We start from the raw sequence: 23,502 nt of genomic DNA on the forward strand, positions 1-23,502 counted from the left end.
TTGATGTCTCCCCACCATGACCCTGTATATCAGACTGGGATTGATATGACTCCACCATGACCCTGTAAATCAGACTGGGATTTCTTCTGACCTTGTCTCACACTGGGATTGGTGTCCCTCCACCAGGTCTAGTTTGTTAGACCATTCCCATCTCTACCTCCCATGACTTGTGATCACACTGGGATTGATGTCCTCTCCTTGTATATCAGACGTGTCTCCCCACCTGCCCTTCCATATCAGACTGGGATTGATGTCACCTCACCTTTACGCTGAAGATCAGACTGGAATTTAGTTCTCCCCATCATGAGCTTGTATATCAACCTCTGGAATAAATGACTACCCACCCTGACCCTGTATATCAGACTGGGATTGATGTCTCCTTCTCTTTGCCATCACTCCGTATATCAGACTGGGATTGACGTCTCCCCACCATGACCCTGTATACCAGACTGGGATTGACGTCTCTCTCTCCCTGCCATCACTCCATATATCAGACTGGGATCACGTCTCCCCACCGTAACCTTGTATATTAGACTGGGATTGATGTCTCCCCACTATGACCATCTGTATCAGACTGGGATCATGTCTACCCACCATAACCTTGTATATCAGACTGGGATTTATCTCTCCCGATCATGACCCTGTATCTCAGACTGTGATTGTTGCCTCCCCACCATGACCCTGTATATCAGACTGGGATTGACGTCTCCCCACCATGACCCTATATATCAGACTCGGATTGACGTCTCCCCACCATGACCCTGTATGTCAGACTGGGATTGACGTCTCCCCACCATGACCCTGTATATCAGACTGGGATTGACGTCTCCCCACCATGACCCTGTATGTCAGACTGGGATTGACGTCTCTCCACCATGTCCCTGTATATCAGACTGGGATTAACGTCTCTCCACCATGACCGTGTTTGTCAGACTGGAATTGATGTCTCTCTGCCATGATTCTGTTTTTCTCCTGGGATTGATTTAAGGGATCGACGTGTCTCCCCCAGGAGATACTGGAGTCTGAAGGCTCTCACTCACTGTTTTACATGCAGCTTCTTCCCCTCCACCAACGGATTTTGGAACGGTCCTTGAAGACCACCTCACTTTTTGCTCTTGTTTTTGAACAACTTGTTTATTTTTAAAAGTTTTTTTTTATTGTAACATCGTAACTTTTCATTATTAGTTGCTTCCGTATCTGGTCTCATTCTGAGAGCTCACCATCCCAGACCCTTTGACGTAGGAGCATCGGATATCTCCTCTTCTCTTTGCTACCATCAGGGAGGAGGTACAGAAGCCTGAAGACACACACTCAATGATTCAGGAACAGCTTCTTCCCCTCTGCCATCAGGGAGGAGGTACAGGAGCCTGAAGACACACACTCAACGATTCAGGAACAGCTTCTTCCCCTCTGCCATCAGGGAGGAGGTACAGGAGCCTGAAGACACACACTCAGCGATTCAGGAACAGCTTCTTCCCCTCTGCCATCAGGGAGGAGGTACAGGAGCCTGAAGACACACACTCAACGATTCAGGAACAGCTTCTTCCCCTCTGCCATCCGATTCCCGAATTGTCCATGAACACCACCTCACTTTTTGATGCAGAGGATTATGGTATCAGCCATCTCCATTGTGAGCACTCTCCGCCCTAGTATCAAGGACACCTTCATATGGCAATGCCTCAGAAAGGCAGTATCCATCATTAAAGATGCACCTCTCCACCCCGGCACCCCTGATAGATTCTTGGTCAGTCAGGGCACAAAGGGATACGCGGTGGGGGGGGGGGAAGGCAGGAGATTGGGGCTGAGGGGAAATTTGGATCAGCCATGATGGAATGGCGGAACAGACTCGATGGGCCAAATGGCCTAATTCTGCTCCTCTGTCTTACGGTCCCTCTGAGCCTTCTGACTCCGTCTCCAACTCCAGCACAATTTTTTTTACGGGCCTTTTTGTTGTCTTCAGTGCGATTGCCGTGAGCTAAATGCACCGGTGACTGACAGGAACTCCACATCCCCCGTTCGCCATATTATTTGTTTATCTGTTAATTTCCACAGTTTGTCTTCTCTGGCACATTGGCGGTTCGTGTTTTTTTTTTTCTCCCCCACAAATCCTATCGCATTTCTTTACTTTCCTGCCAATGCCTGCACGGAAAAGAAATGCTAAGGTATTACAGTGGACTCTGGTTAATTGGAACACATCGGGACCAGTACGTTGCGGCCCAATTAAGTGGCCTCCACAATTGGCTGAATTTTCTTGGAAATTGTTAAAATGGTATAAAGTTTGAGTAACAGACTATGTATTTAAATGAAATACAGAACACCACCAATAATACTAATTTCCATTGGCGTTTAGGGCAGCGATAAAGATCCTCCATCTCTGGTGGTGTTCAAGGATACCTTCATCATATCAGTAGCTCCCTCTCGGTTTTCACTACTGTCAGTCACACAAGTCCCAGGTGGAGACTCAGGAATACTGTCACACTCAGATGTAGAAGGATTCCTCATTGCTGTTTCCATAACAGCTTTGGTTGACCGGTCAGGGTTGTTAGCCCCACAGCTGAACCCACACAAACCTGGAGGACTAGTGGGCCACTCTTTTAAATCATATAACAATTACAGCACGGAAACGGGCCACCTCGGCCCTTCTTGTCCGTGCCGAACTCTTACTCTCACCTAGTCCCACCAACCTGCACACAGCCCATAAACCTCCATTCCTTTTCTGTCCATATATCTATCCAATTTAACTTTAAACAACAACGTCGAACCTGCTTCAACCACTTCTGCTGGAAGCTCGTTCCACACAGCTACCACTTTCTGAGTAAAGAAGTTCCCCTTCATGTTACCCCTAAACTTTTGTCCTTTAACTCTCAACTCATGTCCTTGTTTGAATCTTCCCCACTCTCAATGGAAAAAGCCTATCCACGTCAACTCTATCTATCCCCCTCATAATTTTAAATACCTCTATCAAGTCCCCACTCAACCTTCCGTGCTCCAAAAATAAAGACCTAACTTGTTCAACCTTTCTCTGTAACTTAGGAGATGAAACCCAGGTAACATTTTAGTAAATCTTCTCTGTAATCTCTCAATTTTATTGACATCCTTCCTATAATTCGGTGACCAGAACTGTACACAATACTCCAGATTTGGCCTTACCAATGCCCTATACAAATTCAACATTACATCCCAACTCCTATACCCAGTGCTCTGACTAATAAAGGCAAGCATACCAAAAGCTTTCTTCACCACCCTATCCACATGAGATTCCATCTTCAGGGAACTATGCACCATTATTCCTAGATCCCTCTGTTCTACTGCATTCTTCAATGCCCTACCATTTACCATGTATGTCCTATTTTGATTAGTTCTACCATAATGTAGCAACTCACATTTTCCAGAATTAAACTCCATGTGCCATCTTTCAGCCCACTCTTCTAACTGTCCTAAATCTCTCTGCAAGTTTTGAAAACCTACCTCATCATCCACAACACCACCTATCTTAGTATCATCTGCATACTTACTAATCCAATTTACCACCCCATCATCCAGATCATTAATAAATATTACAAACAACATTGGACCCAGTACAGATCCTTGAGGCACACTCTTAGTCTGGCCTCTACCCTTTGACCTGTTTGGCAAGGGTAACCCTTCCAAGAGCTAAAGCATAAAGCCCTGACTCCGGCCAACATAGCTCTCCAGGTCAATGAGGCACGCAAGCCTCCAAACCCTACGGCAAGGCTGTGGTCGTCTTGGAGGATTGAATTACGACAGAACTATAAAACTGTGTATTAGTTCCTAACAGTTATTGACTAAGGAATTCATCCAGTGTACGCTGATGTGTTCTTTTGACTGTAAATGAACAATATCAGCACAGACAGCTAGTGCAGATGATGGGATGCCTTCATGCAATGCTCGAGATGATTGCACCCTCCAAATCTTCACTGTCATTGTAACATTCAAGGTGATTGTCGACACCTTCAAATTTTTAATAGTTCTTAACTTGTTGAAGTTTTGAGTTGACTTTTATCTCTTGAATCCCTCACATACATGAGGAGTAAATATCTTTATGTTACGTCTCTGTCTAAATGTGCAATGTGCAATCATAGTAATTTATAATAAACAGAACAGTCTATGTAATATAGAAATACACTCAAGTCAGTGTGAGTTAATCAGTCTGATGGCCTGGTGGAAGAAGCTGTCCCAGAGCCTGTTGGTCCTGGCTTTTATGCTGCGGTACCATTTCCCGGATGGTAGCAGCTGGAACAGCTTGTGGTTGGGATGACTCGGGTCCCCAATGATCCTTCGGGCCCTTTTTACACACCTGTCCTTGTAAATGTCCTGAACAGTGGGAAGTTCACATCTACAGATGCGCTGGGCTGTCCGCACCACTCTCTGCAGAGTCCTGCGATCGAGGGAGGTACAGTTCCCAGACCAGGCAGTGATGCAGCCAGTCAGGATGCTCTCAGTTGTGCCCCTGTAGAAAGCTCTTAGGATTTGGGGGCCCATACCAAACTTCTTCAGCCGTCTGAGGTGAAAGAGGCGTTGTTGTGCCTTTTTCAACACACAGCTGGTGTGTACAGACCACGTGAGGTCCTCAGTGATGTGGATACCGAGGAACTTAAAGCTGTTCATTCTCTCAACCCCAGATCCATTGATGTCGATAGGGGTTAGCCCGTCTCCATTCCTCGTGTTATCCACAACCAGATCCTTTGTATTTGCGACATTGACGGAGAGGTTGTTTTCTTGACACCACTGTGTCAGGGTGGTAACTTCTTCCCTGTAGGCCACCTCGTTGTTGTTTGAGATAAGGCCAATCAATGTCGTGTCATCGGCAAATTTAATTAGCAGATCGGAGCTGTGGTTGACGATACAGTCATGGGTATACAGGGGGTAAAGGAGGAGACAGTACACAGCACTGAGGGGCTCCTGTATTGAGGGTCAGAGGGTTGGAGGTGAGGAAGCCCACTCTTACAACCTGCTGGCGATCTGATAGGAGGTCCAGGATCCAGCTACACAAGGCAGGGTGAAGGCCGAGGTCTCTGATCTTCCTATTGAGCCTGGATGGAATTATGGTGTTGAATGCTGAACTGTAGTCCAAGAACAGCATTCTCACATAAGCATCCTTCTTCTCCAGGTGTGTAAGGACGGTGTGTAGAACAGTGTTTATTGTGTCATCTGTCGGTCGGTTGTGTCAGTAGGGGAATTGTAGAGGGTCCAGTGTGGGTGGTAGCAAGCTGCAGATGTAATCCTTGACCAGCCTCTCAAAGCATTTGCTTACTATTGAGGTGAGTGTGACAGGAGCCAGTCGTTCAGTCATGTTACCTTGGTCCTTTTTGGTGCAGGGACAATGGTGGATAATTTGAAGCAGGAGGGCACTCTACACTGGGAGAGGGAGAGATTAAAAATGTCAGCTGTGCACATCCTAAATACTCGCCCTGGGATGCTGTCCGGTCCCTGCAGCCTTGCGACTGTCCGCTCTTTGGAAATACCTGTGTACCTCAGCCTCGGAGGTGACCAGGTTGCAGGTTGAAGCGGTGGCTTTCCTCGGAGGCTCAGAGCTAGCGACATCGAACCAAGCGTAAACGTGATTGAGCTCATCTGGGAGAGAGGCCGCGATACTGGCGGCACCACGAGGTTTGGCTTTGAAGTCTGCGATGGTTTGCAGCCCTGGCCGCAAGTCACGTGTGCTATTCGTTGTGAATCTTGACTCAATCTGCTCCCTGTATTGCTCTTTCGCAGCCCTGATAGCTTTGCGCAGATCATAGCTGCTCTTCTTGAGCTCCAGTAGATCGCCAGCGATGTTAGCTCGATGTCGCGCTGTAAGTGCTGCTCGCGCAGAGCGACTGATCCAGGGTTTCTGGTTCGGGAAGACCCTGATCGACTTCTGAGGAAATCATTCCATTTTAACTCCCGGCCATTTCTGAATGCTTGAAACCGCAGTGAGCAAAACTGTTCTGAATTGTCTCACTGCTTATTTCTCGCAAAATATCAGTGACATAAATCTCTGCTCTTTGAACACAAGCACGCATAACTGATGCTATTTTAAAAACTGTTCGCTCTATGCACCGCGTTGTGTCCAACGGCCGCACAAGTGCACGTGACTGACACCAGTTAGAAACTACAAACGAGAGAGAATCCGCAGGCGCTGGAAATCCAGAGCAACACACACAACATGCTGGAGGAACTCAGCAGGCCAGGCAGCATCCATGGAAAAGAGCACACAGTCGACGTTTTATAGACAATAGGTGCAGGAGTAGGCCATTCGGCCCTTCGAGCCAGCACCACCATTCACTGTGATCATGGCTGATCATCGACAATCAGTATCCAGTTCCTGCCTTATCCTCATAACCTTTGATTCTGCTATCTTTAAGAGCTCTATCCATCTCTTTCTTGAAAGCATCCAGAGACTTGGCCTCCACAGCCTTCTGGGGCAGAGCATTCCATACATCCACCACTCTCTGGGTGAAAAAGTTTTTCCTCAACTCCGTTCTAAATGGCCTACCCCTTATTCTTAAACTGTGGCCTCTGGTTCTGGACTCACCCATCAGCGGGAACATGCTTCCTGCCTCCAGCGTGTCCAATCCCTTAATAATCTTATGTTTCAATAAGATCCCCTCTCATCCTTCTAAATTCCAGTGTATACAAGCCCAGTCGCTCCAATCTTTCAACATATGACAGTCCCGCCATCCTGCGAATTAACCTTGTGAACCTACGCTGCACTCCCTCAATAGCAAGAGTGTCCTTCCTCAAATTTGGAGACCAAAACTGCACACAGTACTCCAGGTGTGGTCTCACCAGGGCCCTGTACAGCTGCAGAAGGACCTCTTTGCTCTTGTACTCAATTCCCCTTGTTATGAAGGCCAGCATGCCATTAGCTTTCTTCACTGCCTGCTGAGAACCTTCGACAGGACTGGAGAAAAGAAGATGAGAAGTCAAGTCCAGTCTGCAGGAAGGGTCTCAGCCCAAAACATCGACTGTACTTTTCTTCCATGAATGCTGAGTTCCTCCAGCATTTTGCATGTGTTGTTCAGTTAGAAGCTATTGAAAGAGGTGACCCCTGTTCCCATCCAGGGGGTCAGTGTGGACATGGTGGAGGATTACAAATACCAGGGGATACGAATTGACAATAAACTGGACTGGTCAAAGAACACTGAGGCTGTCTACAAGAAGGGTCAGAGCCGTCTCTATTTCCTGAGGAGACTGAGGCCCTTTAACATCTGCCGGACGATGCTGAGGATGTTCTACAAGTCTGTGGTGGCCAGTGCGATCATGTTTGCTGTTGTGTGCTGGGGCAGCAGGCTGAGGGTAGCAGACACCAACAGAATCAACAAACTCATTCGTAAGGCCAGTGATGTTGTGGGGATGGAACTGGACTCTCTGACGGTGGTGTCTGAAAAGAGGATGCTGTCCAAGTTGCATGCCATCTTGGACAATGTCTCCCATCCATTACATAATGTACTGGGTGGGCACAGGAGTACATTCAGCCAGAGACTCATTCCACCGAGATGCAGCACAGAGCGTCATAGGAAGTCATTCCTGCCTGTGGCCATCAAACTTTACAACTCCTCCCTTGGAGGGTCAGACACCCTGAGCCAATAAACTGGTCCTGGACTTATTTCATAATTTACTGCCATAATTTACATATTACTATTTAACTATTTACTACTATTTTCTATTACTATTCTATTACTAGTTATTATTTCTATGACTATGACTATTACTATTCAACTATTTATGGTGCAACTGTAACGAAAACCAATTTCCCCCGGGATCAGTAAAGTATGACTATGACTATGACTATGACTCTTTGGCACCATTCTCCTGTCCCAGTCACACTAGCTCATATCCCAAATAAACAAAGGGAATCCTGGCGATTCCCTCGATTGGATTCTGTTCTTCAGGAGTTGTCCCAAAGAAGCGGCTGCCCCAATTAACCGAATTAAAAGAATTCTACAGAAATCTAAACACCTTGCTACCACCCAGCACACATTGCCCCGCTGTCTGAATAGTCATAGTCATATTGATCTTTATTGATCCTGGGGGAAATTGGTTTTCGTTACAGTTGCACCATAAATAATTAAATAGTAATAAAACCATAAATAGTTAAATAGTAATATGTAAATTATGCCCGGAAATAAGTCCAGGACCACCCTATCGGCTCAGGGTGTCTGACCCTCCAAGGGAGGAGTTGTAAAGTTTGATGGCCACAGGCAGGAATGACTTCCTATGACGCTCTGTGTTGCATCTTGGTGGAATGAGTCTCTGGCTGAATGTACTCCTGTGCCCACCCAGTACATTATGTAGTGGATGGGAGACATTACCAAGATGGCATGCAACTTGGACAGCATCCTCTTTTCAGACACCACCGTCAGAGAGTCCAGTTCCATCCCCACAACATCACTGGCCTTACGAATGAGTTTGTTGATTCTGTTGGTGTCTGCTACCCTCAGCCTGCTGCCCCAGCACACAACAGTAAACATGATAGCACTGGCCACCACAGACTCGTAGAACATCCTCAGCATCGTCCGTCAGATGTTAAAGGACCTCAGTCTCCTCAGGAAATAGAGACGGCTCTGACCCTTCTTGTAGACGCCTCAGTGTTCTTTGACCAGTCCAGTTTATTGTCAATTCGTATCCCCAGGTATTTGTAATCCTCCACCATGTCCACACTGACCCCCTGGATGGAAACAAGGGTCACTGGTACCTTAGCTCTCCTCAGGTCTACCACCAGCTCCTTAGTCTTTTTCACATTAAGCTGCAGATAATTCTGCTCACACCATGTGACAAAGTTTCCTACCGTAGCCCTTGCTGATGCATCCAACTATGGCAGAGTCATCAGAAAACTTCTGAAGATGACAAGACTCTGTGAAGTCCAAGGTAAATGAAGCTGTCCCTGTATGGAGAGCCCAATATTTAGGGTAGTCAAGAACTGGTGTAGACAAAGGGCCTGAGGCACTGAAGTTCCCTACCACCCATCCCACAATCTCTCTGACCCACCACCGTCAGGAAGGAGGTACAGGACCATCAGTACCAGGACTGTCAGACTGGGTAACAGCTCCTTCCCTCAAGCTGTCAGACTAATGAATTCCCCGTCACCACCAGGGTCTCATCACTACGACCAGAGAACACAGATAGAGTGGATGTGGAGAGGATGTTTCCTATAGTGGGGGAGTCTAGGACCAGAGGGCACAGATAGAGTGGATGTGGAGAAGATGTTTCCTACAGTGGGGGAGTCTAGGACCAGAGGACACAGATAGAGTGGATGTGGAGAGGATGTTTCCTATAGTGAGGGAGTCTAGGACCAGAGGGCACAGATACAGTGGATGTGGAGAAGATGTTTCCTACAGTGGGGGAGTCTAGGACCAGAAGACACAGATAGAGTGGATATGGAGAGGATGTTTCCTGTAGTGGGGGTGTCTAGGACCAGAGGACACAGATAGAGTGGACATGGAGAGGATGTTTCCTATAGTGGAGGAGTCTAGCACCAGATAACACAGATAGAGTGGTTGTGGAGAGGATGTTTCCTGTAGTGGGGGAGTCTAGGACCAGAGGACACAGATAGAGTGGATGTGGAGAGGATGTTTCCTATAGTGGGAGAGTCTAGGACCAGAGGGCACAGATGGAGTGGATGTGGAGAGGATATTTCCTATAGTGGGGGAGTCTAGGACCAGAGGACACAGATAGAGTGGATGTGGAGAGGATGTTTCCTATGGTGGGGGAGTCTAGGACCAGAGGGCACAGATAGAGTGGATGTGGAGAGGATGTTTCCTATAGTGGGGGAGTCTGGGACCAGAGGACACAGATAGAGTGGATGTGGAGAGGATGTTTCCTATGGTGGGGGAGTCTAGGACCAGAGGGCACAGATAGAGTGGATGTGGAGAGGATGTTTCCTATAGTGGGGGAGTCTAGGACCAGAGGACACAGATAGAGTTGATGTGGAGAGGATGTTTCCTATGGTGGGGGAGTCTGGGACCAGAGCTCACAGATAGAGTGGATGTGGAGAGGATGTTTCCTATAGTGGGGGAGTCTAGGACCAGAGGGCACAGATAGAGTGGATGTGGAGAGGATGTTTCCTATAGTGGGGGAGTCTAGGACCAGAGGGCACAGATGGAGTGGATGTGGAGAGGATGTTTCCTATAGTGGGGGAGTCTAGGACCAGAGGACACAGATAGAGTGGATGTGGAGAGGATGTTTCCTATAGTGGGGGAGTCTAGGACCAGAGGGCACAGATGGAGTTGATGTGGAGAGGATGTTTCCTATAGTGGGGGAGTCTAGGACCAGAGGACACACATAGAGTGGATGTGGAGAGGATGTTTTCTATGGTGGGGGAGTCTAGGACCAGAGGGCACAGATAGAGTGGATGTGGAGAGGATGTTTCCTATAGTGGGGGAGTCTGGGACCAGAGGACACAGATAGAGTGGATGTGGAGAGGATGTTTCCTATGGTGGGGGAGTCTAGGACCAGAGGGCACAGATAGAGTGGATGTGGAGAGGATGTTTCCTATAGTGGGGGAGTCTAGGACCAGAGGACACAGATAGAGTTGATGTGGAGAGGATGTTTCCTATGGTGGGGGAGTCTGGGACCAGAGCTCACAGATAGAGTGGATGTGGAGAGGATGTTTCCTATAGTGGGGGAGTCTAGGACCAGAGGGCACAGATAGAGTGGATGTGGAGAGGATGTTTCCTATAGTGGGGGAGTCTAGGACCAGAGGGCACAGATGGAGTGGATGTGGAGAGGATGTTTCCTATAGTGGGGGAGTCTAGGACCAGAGGACACACATAGAGTGGATGTGGAGAGGATGTTTTCTATAGTGGGGGGAGTCTAGGACCAGAGGACACAGATAGAGAGGATTTGGAGAGGATGTTTCCTATAGTGGGGGAGTCTGGGACCAGAGGACACAGATAGAGTGGATGTGGAGAGGATGTTTCCTATGGTGGGGGAGTCTAGGACCAGAGGGCACAGATAGAGTGGATGTGGAGAGGATGTTTCCTATAGTGGGGGAGTCTGGGACCAGAGGACACAGATAGAGTGGATGTGGAGAGGATGTTTCCTATAGTGGGGGAGTCTAGGACCAGAGGACACAGATAGAGTGGATGTGGAGAGGATGTTTCCTGTAGTGGGTAGCGGGGGGAGAGAGGAGAACTAGAGGGGACAGCCTCAGAATGGGGATGAGGAGGAATTTCTTTAGCCAGAGGGAGGTGAATCTGTGGAATTTGTTGCCACAGTCGGCTGTGGAGGCCAGGTCACTGGGTGTATTTAAAGCAGAGGTTGACCGGTTCTTGATTCGTCAGGGTGACAAAGGTTACGGGGAGAAGGCAGGAGAATGGAGTTGAGAGGGATAGTAAATCGGACACGTTACAATGGCAGGGTAGACTCGATGGGCTGAATGGCCTCGTTCTGCTCCTCTGTCTTGTGGGCTGCAAAAGTTCGAAGCTCATTTGTCATCAAAGTACATGCATTATAGACAACCTTTAGATTTGTCTCCTTCCAGGCAGCCACAGAGCAGTGCAACCCAATCGTACCCATTTAAAAAGAAGACCGCGGAACGCCCAATGCAAACAATAACACGATTAGTAAGTAAGCAGCCTGGCCTGGTGCCCAAATCAGCCGATCACCGGGGGTCTTTCCTCGCTCCCGGGGCCCAGGCTCCTCTTCCTCGGCTCACCTCACCTCAGTTGTGCGACTCTGAGTCGGCTCGAGGTCCCGCCAAACATCGGCGCATTCCTCACGCTCAGGTCCGGGCCCCGCTGCCTGAATTCAGCTTGCGTGCGCCACACTGAGAGCGTTCTGCACCCGCGGTACTTAAGTTGAAAACTGCAGAGACGCCAAGCGGGTCCGGAAGGGAAGTTGCAGGCTATTGGATTGCATTGAGAAAAAGTGTCATTATTTAATAGTATTGTTCGCTACCAGTAAGTCGTCGCTGTGGTTCACCAGCACCATCTTAGACCAGAGCCTTTAACCTGAACTTAATTCCCGTATTTTTACTTGGAGCTGTGCAAAGGATGATTAGTTAGCTTCACGGGGACTGGAAATAACTCGGAAAATGTCTAGCTCAGGTTGGGTTGAGTTGTTCTCTGATCTGGGCAATTTACTTGCAGAGTAAGCTACTTTCGTCGCCACGCAAGGAGACATCGCGCTTTCACCGTTTGATCAGTTTCAATGAGGTCACCCCTCAACCTTCTGCGTTCAAGTGAATAGGAGCCCAGAGCCATCAAACGCGCTTCATATGACAAGCCGTTCGATCCTAGAATCATTTCCGTGAACCTCCCTAGAACCCTCTCCAGTTTCAGCACATCCTTTCTAAGATAAGGGGCCCAAAACTGCTCACGATACTCCAAGTGAGGCCTCACCAGGACTTTATAAAGCCTCAACGTTACATCCTTGTGTTTATATTCTAGTCCTTTGGAAATGAATGCCAACATTGCATTTGCCTTCCTCACCACAGACTCAACTGCAAATTAATCTTTTGGGAATCCTGCACAAGGACACCCAAGTCCCTTTGCACCTCAGAGTTTTTTACTTTCTCTTGTGTTAGAAAATAGTCAACCCTTTAATACAGGAGTCCCTAATCTTCTTTGCACCGCGGACCGGTTTAATATTGACAATATTCTTGCGGGCGGCCACCCGGGGTGGGGGGTGATCAAGTAGGGTTAAACTCACCTCAGCATGTCTTTTACAGTTAGGGTTGCCAACTTTCTCACTCTCAAATAAGGGACAAAAGTGGCAGTCAAATCCTGACGAATGGTCCCGGCCCAAAACGTCAACTGTACCTCTTCCTTTCGGTGTTGCCTGGCCTGCTGCGTTCACCAGCACTTTTTGTGTGTGTTGACGGGACACTTGTGCTTACCCCGAGAAAGACGACCGTGACCGTGAAGCCTTGCGCAGGTTCCTGTGTGCGCATGCGTGACGTTCGCATATGTGGTGTACACATGTGCGTACGTGCCAATTTTCCCCCCACAAATCGGTTTTGGCTTAATCTTCCCGACTACACTGTACATACATTATTTCTACTTTATATAGGCTGTGTATTTATCATATCATTAACGCTTTTACTGTATGTTAGAATTATTTTCAGTTTTATGTGTTATTTGGTATGATTTGTTAGATTATTTTTTGGGTCTGGGAACACTGAAAAATTTTTCCCATATAAATTAATGGTAATTGCTTCTTCGCTTCACGCCATTTCGGCACAAAAGGTTTCACAGGAACGCTTTACCTTAGCGGGGGAAATACGGGACAAGGGCGATCCCGTATGGGACAAACCAATTTAGCCCAATATACGGGATGTCCGGGCTAATACGGGACAGTTGGCAACCCTATGTTCAAGTTCAACAGTGCGTGACAGGGACTGAGGAAAGGTGCAGCTGACTCATATCGCTTCCTCGCGAACCGGTAGCACATGCTTTGGAGACTGCTGCTTTAATTTCTTCTGCCAAAGTGCACTTCCCGACACTGTATTCCATCCGCCATTTCTTTGCCCATTCTCCTAATCTGACTAAGTCCTTCTGAAGCCTCTCGACTTCCTCAAAACTACCTGCCCCACCACCTATCTTCGTATCGTCTGCAAACTTTGCAAGAAAGCCATCAATTCCATCACTCAAATCATTGACATATAACGTAAAAAGAGTCGGTCCCAACGCAGACTACAAGGCTAGTCTGCTTACGGAATTGTTTGCGGGGGGGAAAAGAAAACACACGCTTCTAGGAATTGTCTTGCATGCCACGCGATTGCTTGGGCCGTGATTTTCACTGCTGGCCAGCGGCTCGCCTGTGCATCGCGAGGATAATTCTACGGCCTCTTTACGCTGTCCCTCCATTACAGTCTCGCCAGCTCAGGCGCCGTCGGCTCACAGTCATCGCACACCTGGTTACGTCAGAAGACAGTGACTCTCCCTTCAGGTAAGTGTGACATGGCGGGGGCCGGGGGGGGGGCGGCGCGAAGGACGTCTGCGGCTGTCGGGATGTTCCAGGTTGGCGGTGCGCGTATGCTCAAAGGGGAGGCCTGCGGGCCGATCAGTCGGTGGGCAGGTGGTGGGGGTTAAATCAGAAATCTAGAAGTTGTACCCCTGTCCCGGAGTTGGGTGAATGTCTGTGGGTGGGTGGTTAGGGGCGAGCGTGGGGGGAGGAAAAGGGGCTTGTTCTGCTGTTCTTTTCCCCCTCCCCTCCCCGCCCCATTTCCTTACTCTAACTCTTCCCGCCATCACAGACATTTACACCACACGCTGCATCCGTAAAGCAAACAGCATTATGAAGGACCCCACGCACCCCTCATATAAACTCTTCTCCCTCCTGCCATCTGGGAAAAGGCACCAAAACATCCGGGCTCTCACGACCAGACTGTGCAACAGTTTCTTCCCCCAAGCCATCAGACTCCTCAATACCCAGAGCCTGGACTGACACCAACCTACTGCCCTCTACTGTGCCTAATGTCTTGTTTATTATTTATTGTAAAGCCTGCACTGTTTTGTGCACTTTATGCAGTCCTGGGTAGGTCTGTAGTCCAGTGTAGTTTTTGTGTTGTTTTGTGTAGATCAGTGTAGTTTTTTAATATTGTTTCATATAGCACCATGGTCCTGAAAAACGTTGTCTCGTTTTTACTGTGTACTCTACCAGCAGTTATGGTCGAAACGACAATCAAAAAGTGACTTGAAACACACATAAAAGTTGCAGGTGAACGCAGGAGGCCAGACAGCATCTCTAGGAAGAGGTACAGTCGACGTTTCGGGCCGAGACCCTTCATCAGGACAAAGGGTCTCGGCCTGAAACGTCGACTGTACCTCTTCCTAGAGATGCTGCCTGGCCTGCTGCGTTCACCAGCAACTTTGACGTGTGTTGCTTGAATTTCCAGCAACTGCAGATTTCCTCCTGTTTGCGTTTTTAAAAAGTGACGTGACTTATTTTCTCTCCAGTCCCAATGAAGTGTCTGAACCCGAAACATCGACTGTTTATTCTTTGCCACAGACGCTGTCTGACCTGTAAGGCACAGGAGCAGAATGAGGCCGTTCAGCCCATCAAGTCTGCTCCTCCAATCTGTCCTGGCTGTTCGCGGATCCCACTCAACCCCATACACCTGCCTTTTCATATGAGTGTCTTGTCTGTCTGTGCCCGTGTGTGTGTGTTGCTCTGCTGTTGTCGTCTTTGTTGCGTGCTGTGTTCTGTTTCGCTGTTCATTGAGCGATTGACGCAGGGCGGGACGGGCCCATCCTGGCCCAGCGAACCGCGGCGCCCGGCAGCCCAGCTTTTTAACCCCGGCACAACCACAGGAATCGTGGAATTAAAACGGGTGGCCGCGGGGAGATCCTGCTATTTCCGGTGGGGGAAGCGGTCTCCCAGTCTGCGTCGGGTCTCACCGTTCTACAGGAGGCCACACCGGGAGCACCAGACACAGTATGTGACATCAACAGACTCACAGGTGAAGAGCTGTCTCACCTGGAAGTTGGGTGTCACATACTGTGTTCGGTGCTCCCGGTGTGGCCTTCTGTGTACCATAGGAACAGAGAAAACCTACAGCACAATACAGGCCCTCCAGCCCACAAAGCTGTGCCGAACATGCTCTTACCTTAGAAATTACCCAGGGTTACCCATACCTTCTGTTTTTCTCAGCTCCATGTACCTGTCCAGGAGTCTCTTAAAAGAGCCTATCGTATCCACCTCCACCACCGTCGCCGGCAGCCCATTCCACACACTCACTGCGTAAAAAACTTACCCCCGACATCTCCTCTGTACCTACTTCCAAGCACCTTAAAACTGTGCCCTCTCGCACTAGCTATCACGGTGCGACCCGACGCAGATTGGGAGACCGCTCCGCCGAGCACCTACGCTCCGTCCGCCGGAGAAAGCGGGATCTCCCGGCGGCCGCCCATTTTAATTCCACTTCCCATTCCCATTCCGATGTGTCCATCCATGGCCTCCTCCACGGTCGCGACGAGGCCACACTCAGGTTGGAGGAACAACACCTTACATTCCATTTGGGTAGCCTCCAACCTGATGGCATGAACATCGACTTCTCTAACTTCCAATAGTAGCCCCCCTTCACTATTTCCCATCCCCTTCTCCCCGTCTCACCGTATCTCCTTGTCCGCCTATCGCCTCCCTCTGGTGCTCCTCCCCCTCTTTTCTCTCTTCCACGGCCTTCTGTCTCTTCTACCAATCAACTTCCCAGCTCTTTACCTCTCCCTTCCCCCTCCAGGTTTTACCTATCACCTTGTGTTTCCCTCTCCCTTCCCCACTCCCACCTTTTAAATCTTCCCCTCGGCCTTTTTCCCTCCAGTCCTGCCAAAGGGTTTCGGCCCGAAACGTCGACTGTGTACTCTTATCCATGGATGCTGCCTGGCCTGCTGAGTTCCGCCAGCATTTTGTGTGTGTTGCTCGGATTTCCAGCATCTGCAGACTTTCTCTTGTCTGTGGCCGACTAAACCACTCTCTTCTTCCTACACAATGTGTTCATCGTTCAGTTTCCCCTCACATCCATCTACCTATCAAAACGTCTCACAAACACAAGGAAATCTGCGGATGCTGGAAATCCAAGCAACACACACAAAAAAATGCTGGTGGAACGCAGCAGGCCAGGCAGCATCTCTAGGAAGAGGTACAGTTGACGTTTCAATCAGATCCCTCTCAGCCTTCTAAATTCCAGTGTGTACAAGCCCAGTCGCTCCAATCTTTCAACATATGACAGTCCTGCATCCCGGGAATTAACCTCATGAACCTACGCTGCACTCCCTCCATAGCTAGAATGTCCTTCCTCAAATTTGGAGGCCACAACTGTACACAATATTCCAGCTTCTTAAGGAAGAGCTAGTAAGAGATTTGAAAGGGGGAGGGGGAGATCCAAAATGATAGGAGAAGACAGGAGGGGGAGGGATGGAGCCAAGAGCTGGACAGGTGATTGGCAAAAGGGATACGAGAGGTTCATGGGACAGGAGGCCTAGGGAGAAAGAAAGGGGGAGGGGAGCCCAGAGGATGGGCAAGGGGTATAGTGAGAGGGAAAGAGGGAGAAAAAGGAGAGAGAGAGAGAAAGAATGTGTGTATATAAATAAATAACGGATGGGGTACGAGGGGGAGGTGGGGCATTAGCGGAAGTTAGAGAAGTCAATGTTCATGCCATCAGGTTGGAGGCTACCCAGACGGAATATAAGGTGTTGTTCCTCCAACCTGAGTGTGGCTTCATCTTTACAGTAGAGGAGGCCGTGGATAGACATGTCAGAATGGGAATGGGATGTGGAATTAAAATGTGCGGCCACTGGGAGATCCTGCTCTCTCTGGCAGACAGAGCCTATCTAATGTTTCTAAAGTCTCTAATGTTTCTGCCTTGACCACCATCCCAGGCACCCACCACTGTTTAAAAAAAAATCTCCTTTGAAATTACGCCCCCCCCCCAGCTTAAACGTACGTCCTCTGGTGTCAGACATCTTAACCCTTGGCAAAAAGCTACTGCCTATTCTATCTTAACCTTTCTAAACATGTCAGATCTGCCCTCAGCCTCTCCCACTCCAGGGGAAGCAACACAACGTCTCATTATAACACACACCCTCTTCATCCAGGCAGCGTGCTGGTAAATGTCCCCGGCACCTTAGTACCTTTCCGCCCCTTCCGCTCACCTGGTCTGTCCTTCCAGTCCATCCCCAAGCCTGGACGGGCAGTAATTTGGGTTGGGAAGGAGGGGGCGCATCTCAGAACGGCTGGACGCCATTGCTGAGGGTCGGGTCGCCATCTGACTGATGACTCTTCGTCTCCCCCGGTAGCTGTCGTGATGGAGGCTTCCCTGGAGCAGAGGATTGAGACGGTGGCGACGCAGGAGATCCCCAGTCACGACGCGGAATCCGAGAGCGCAAAGGCTCCCGGCAAAATTCAGTGAGTGCAAGAGAGTTTCTGTTCTGTTCTTAACGGCGCCCTGTACAAGCAAAGGGGGAGCAGTGCTAGGTCACGCCAAAGTTCAAAGTAAATTTATTATCAAAGTACATATATGTCACCATATACAACCCTGAGATTCAATTTCTTCTGGACATACTCAATAAATCTATAGAATAACAACCAGACCAGTATCAATGAAAGACCGCACCAATGAGGGCGTTCAAAGAGAGTGCAGAAGACATCAAACAGAGCACAACAACAAGAAGAGATAATAGTAATAAATAAATAAGTAATAAATATCGAGAATATGAGATGAAGAGTCCTTGAAAGTGAGTCCATTGGTTGTGAGAACAGTTCAGTGATGGGGTGAGTGAAGTTATCCCCTTTGGTTCAAGAGCCTGATGGTTGAGGGGTAATAACTGTTCCTGAACCTGGTGGTGTGGGTCCTGAGGCTCCTGTACCTCCTTCCTGATGGTTGAGGGGGTAATAACTGTTCCTGAACCTGGTGGTAATAACTGTTCCTGAACCTGGTGGTGTGGGTCCTGAAGCTCCTGTACCTCCTTCCTGATGGTTGAGGGGTAATAACTGTTCCTGAACCTGGTGGTGTGGGTCCTGAGGCTCCCATACCTCCTTCCTGATGGTTGAGGGGTAATAACTGTTCCTGAACCTGGTGGTGTGGGTCCTGAGGCTCCCGTACCTCCTTCCTGATGGTTGAGGGGTAATAACTGTTCCTGAACCTGGTGGTGTGAGTCCTGAGGCTCCTGTACCTCCTTCCTGATGGTTGAGGGGTAATAACTGTTCCTGAACCTGGTGGTGTGGGTCCTGAGGCTCCTGTACCTCCTTCCTGATGGTTGAGGGGTAATAACTGCTCCTGAACCTGGTGGTGTGGGTCCTGAGGCTCCCGTACCTCCTTCCTGATGGTTGAGGGGTAATAACTGTTCCTGAACCTGGTGGTGTGAGTCCTGAGGCTCCTGTACCTCCTTCCTGATGGTTGAGGGGTAATAACTGTTCCTGAACCTGGTGGTGTGGGTCCTGAGGCTCCTGTACCTCCTTCCTGATGGTTGAGGGGTAATAACTGCTCCTGAACCTGGTGGTGTGGGTCCTGAGGCTCCTGTATCTCCTTCCTGATGGTTGTGGGGTAATAGCTGTTCCTGAACCTGGTGGTGTGGGTCCTGAGGCTCCTGTACCCCCTTCCTGATGGTTGAGGGGTAATAACTGCTCCTGAACCTGGTGGTGTGGGTCCTGAGGCTCCTGTACCTCCTTCCTGATGGTTGAGGGGGTAATAACTGCTCCTGAACCTGGTGGTGTGGGTCCAGGTTCAGTGGGACCAAGTCAATAATCAGCTCGTCAGTCTTGCTGACATTGAGGGAGAGGTTGTGGTTGTGGCAACCCCCGGCCAGATTTTCAATCTCCCTCCAACGTGCTGATGCATCACCACTGGAACCTAGGACCGTGCTGGCCAACAGCTGCCCAACCACCTTGTCCTGAGGAGGCTGGCATTACTCTGGGCATGGTTGAAAAACCAGGATTTCCCAGTGCCCGACCATTCTAACCCCATTCCCCATTCTGACATGTCAGTCCACGGCCTCCGCTTCTCCCACAATGAGGCCACCTTCAGGGTGGAGGACTAACACCTCACATTCCGTCTAGGTAGCCTCCAACCTGATGGCACGAACATCGATTTCTCCAACTTCAGATAATTCCCCCCCCCCACCCCTTCTTTATTTCTCCACTCTAGCCCTTTGCCTCTTCTCCTCGCTTGCCTATCACCTCCCTCTGGTGCCCAACCCCACCTCACTTTCCCTTTCTCCCATGGGTCCACTCCCTTCTCCTATCAGATTCCTTCTTCTCCAGCCCTTAACCTTTTCCACCAATCAGAATAGACAATAGGTGCAGGAGTAGGCCATTCGGCCCTTCGAGCCAGCACCACCATTCACTGTGATCATGGCTGATCATCCCTGTTCCTGCCTTCTCCCCATATCCCTTCACTCCGCTATCTTTAAGAGCTCTATCCGACTCTTTCTTGAAAGAATCCAGAGAATTGGCCTCCACTGCCTTCTGAGACAGAGCATTCCACAGATTCACAACTCTGGGTGAAAAAGTTTTTCCTCAACTCCGTTCTAAATGGCCTACCCCTTATTCTTAAACTGTGGCCTCTGGTTCTGGACTCCCCCAACATCGGGAACATGCTTCCTGCTTCCAGCATGTCCAATCCCTTAATAACCTTATATGTTTCAATAAGATCCCCTCTCAGCCTTCTAAATTCCAGTGCATACAAGCCCAGTCGCTCCAATCTTTCAACATATGACAATCCCGCCATCCCGGGAATTAACCTTGTGAACCTACGCCGCACTCCCTCCATAGCAAGAATGTCCTTCCTCAAATTTAGAGACCAAAACTGTGCACAATATTCCAGCTTCTTACTTTGCCTCCCTCCCCCCATGCATCTGGCTTCACCAATCACTTTCTAGCTTGTCCTCCTTCCTCCTCCTCCCTCCTCCTCCCTCCTCCTTCCTCCCCCTCCCTCCCCCTCCCTCCCCCTCCTTCCCCCTCCTCCCACCACCTTCTTATTCTGGCATCTCCACCTTTCCTATCGGGTCCTCGGCGAAGAGTCTCGGCCTGAAACATTGCGCTATTCATCCCCCTCCGTAGATGCTGCCTGACCTGCTGAGTCTCTCCAGCATTGTCTGTGTGTGTGTGTTGCTCGGGGGTAGTACCCCAATGGTCCACCTCCGAGGACCACACGGACTGCCCAAGTCTCACCGAGGTCCGTCGAAGAGTGCCGGCTGCGCGATCAGAAACGGACCAACTCGTCCCGCGCACTCGCCGTGCTCTGAGGAAAGAAGAAGTTCCCTCTCGGGTTTCCCCCTTAAACATTCCCCCCCTTAAATCCGTGGCCTCTGGTTCTTGTCTCACCCAACCTCAGTGCGAAGAGCTTGCCTGCATACACCCTATCCATTTGTTGTTCGGTTGTTAAGTCGAGTCCGACTCTCCGGGACCTCATGGACGCCTTCTTGGAGGAAACCGCCTCTCTAAGATCCCCCAAGGCCATATGCGTTGTCTGAGTAATATTATCCATCTGTGGTAGCCTCTGTCGTCCAATCCTTCTTTTACCTGTGATGAAAAGGGCTGGGGTGATATACTGCGTCCAGTGCTCCCGACATGGCCTTCTATATATTGGCGAGACCCGACGCAGACTGGGAGACCGTTTCACTGAACATCTACGCTCTGTCCACCAGAGAAAGCAGGATCTCCCATTGGCCACACATTTTAATTCCACGTCCCATTCCCATTCTGACATGTCAATCCACAGCCTCCTCTACTGTCAAGATGAAGCCACACTCAGGTTGGAGGAACAACACCTTATATTCCGTCTGGGTAGCCTCCAACCTGATGGCATGAACATCGACTTCTCTAACTTCCGCTAAGGCCCCACCTCCCCCTCGTACCCCATCTGTTATTTATTGATATACACATATTCTTTCTCTCACTCTCCTTTTTCTCCCTCTGTCCCTCTGACTATACCTCTTGCCCATCCTTTGGGTTCCCCCCCCCTTTTCCTTCTCCCTGGGCCTCCTGTTCCATGATCCTCTCATATCCCTTTTGCCAATCACCTGTCCAGCTCTTGGCTCCATCCCCCCCCCTCCTGTCTTCTCCTATCATTTCGGATCTCCCCCTCCCTCTCCAACTTTCAAATCTCTTACTAGCTCTTCCTTCAGTTAGTCCTGATGAAGGGTCTCGGCCCAAAATGTCGACTGTACCTCTTCCTAGAGATGTTGCCTGGCCTGCTGCGTTCACCAGCAAATTTGACGTGTGTTGTTCCAGTGTTGCTTGAATTTCCAGCATCGGCAGAATTCCTCGTGTTTACCTCCTTTTACCTTCTGTTTTTCGAGCGTCTTTTCCAAGGAATCCTGTCTTCTCATGACGTGGCCAAAATATCTGAGCTTTTGTCTCATAATCAAGTCTCCTAGAGAGCAGTCTGGCTGTATTTCTTCAAACTTCGACTTGTTGGATCTTCTTGCTGTCCAACGAACTTGTTAACACTTTACCCGTCTATGCCCCTCATAATTTTGTCTACCTCTATCAAATCTCCCCTCATACTCCTGCGCTCCAGGGAATAAAGTCCTAACCTATTCAACCTTATAACTGGGGTCTTCAAGTCTCAGCAATACTCGTTGTAAATTCTCTCTGCGCTCTTTCAATCTTATAACCAGAACTGCATACAGTACTCCAAATCAGGCCTCGCCAATGCCTTGTACAACCTCAACGTAACATCCCATCTCCTGCACTCAGTACTTTGATTTATGAAGGTCAACGTGCCAAAAGCTTTCTTTACGACCCTATCTACCTGTGACGCAACTTTCAATGAATTATGGACCTGTTTTCCCAGATCCCCCTGTTCTACCGCACTCCTCAGTGCCCTGCCCGTTCACTGTGTAAGACCTACCCTGGCTGGTCCCGCCAAAGGGCAACACCTCGCATTTCGAGTTCAAGTTTGTTGACACCTGACTGTACATATATACAACCAAACGAAACAGCGTTCCTCCGGATCACGGTGCACCCACACAGAGCATAACAAAAATATTACCACAAGTAAGTCAATAAAATATAATTCAAAATGCAAGTTGTGCGCAGCACAGGTAGTCAGTAAGCAGCTCGCTGTCCCAGTGACGAGACCTCGGTGGTGGCCGGGAATTCAACAGTCTCCCAGCTTGAGGGAAGGAGCTGTTGCCCAGTCTGATAGTCCTAGTCCTGATGCTCCTGTACCTCCTTCCTGACGGTGGTGGATCAGAGAGATTGTGGGTGGGGGGGGGTAGTGACGAGACCCCAGTGGGATAGGGTGTTCATTAGTCTCCCAGCCTGAGGGAAGGAGCTGTTACCCAGTCTGACAGTCCTAGTCCTGATGCTCCTGTACCTCCTTCCTGACGGTGGTGGGTCAGAGAGATTGTGGGATGGGTGGTAGTGACGAGACCCCAGTGGTGGTCGGGTATTCATTCCTCTCCCAGCCTGAGGGAAGAACCTGTTACCCAGTCTTTGGCAGTTCTAGTCCTGATGCTCCTGTACCTCCTTCCTGGGTCAGAGAGATTGTGGGATGGGGTGGCAGGGATCCCCAACAACGCTCCTCAACAATACTTGTCTCTGCATTAAATCCCATCCGCCATTTTTCAGCCCATTTTTCCAGCTGGTTCAGACCCCGCTGCCAGCTCTGATAGTCTTCCTCGCTGTCCACTCCACCCCCGATCTTGGTGCCATCCGGAAATTTGCTCTTCTCGCTCTCTGGCTGTCTGTCTCCCATTTACTGAATGGTCAGATGACATCGTTAGTAGTTTATTCGCAATATTCATTTATTTGTTTGTTCATTCAGAGATACAGCGAGGAACAGGATCTTCCGGCCCAACATGCCCCACCGCCCAGCCCCCCCCCCCCAATTTAACCCCCAGCCTAATTGCAGGACAATTTACAATGGCCAGTCAACCTACTGACCAGGATGCCTTTAGATGGTGGGAGGGAACGGGTAGCGTAGCCGTTAACGCGTTGCTGTCACAGTTTGCAGTTCAATCCCAGCATCCTCTGTACAAAGGCTGAGGAAAGACCATCTCCCCTGCACCCCATCCTCAGCACATTCTCCTGAGGATGTATCGAGAGCATCCT

The 23,502-nt window shown here is 49.4% G+C and overlaps 1 protein-coding gene across 1 annotated transcript in view; it reads left to right on the forward strand.

Moving 5' to 3' along the window:
* Positions 1 to 23,502, forward strand: part of LOC134340213 (keratin, type I cytoskeletal 17-like) — a 175,749-nt gene that overhangs the window by 145,655 nt on the left and 6,592 nt on the right. Inside the window, exons 12-13 of the mRNA XM_063037188.1 lie at positions 13,820 to 13,896; positions 17,742 to 17,850. Of these exons, the coding sequence (XP_062893258.1) occupies positions 13,820 to 13,896; positions 17,742 to 17,850 (186 nt within the window). The remainder of the gene's footprint in view (positions 1 to 13,819; positions 13,897 to 17,741; positions 17,851 to 23,502) is intronic.

This window comes from Mobula hypostoma, chromosome X1 (assembly GCF_963921235.1).
Source record: "Mobula hypostoma chromosome X1, sMobHyp1.1, whole genome shotgun sequence".
Taxonomy (NCBI): Eukaryota; Metazoa; Chordata; class Chondrichthyes; order Myliobatiformes; family Myliobatidae; genus Mobula; species Mobula hypostoma.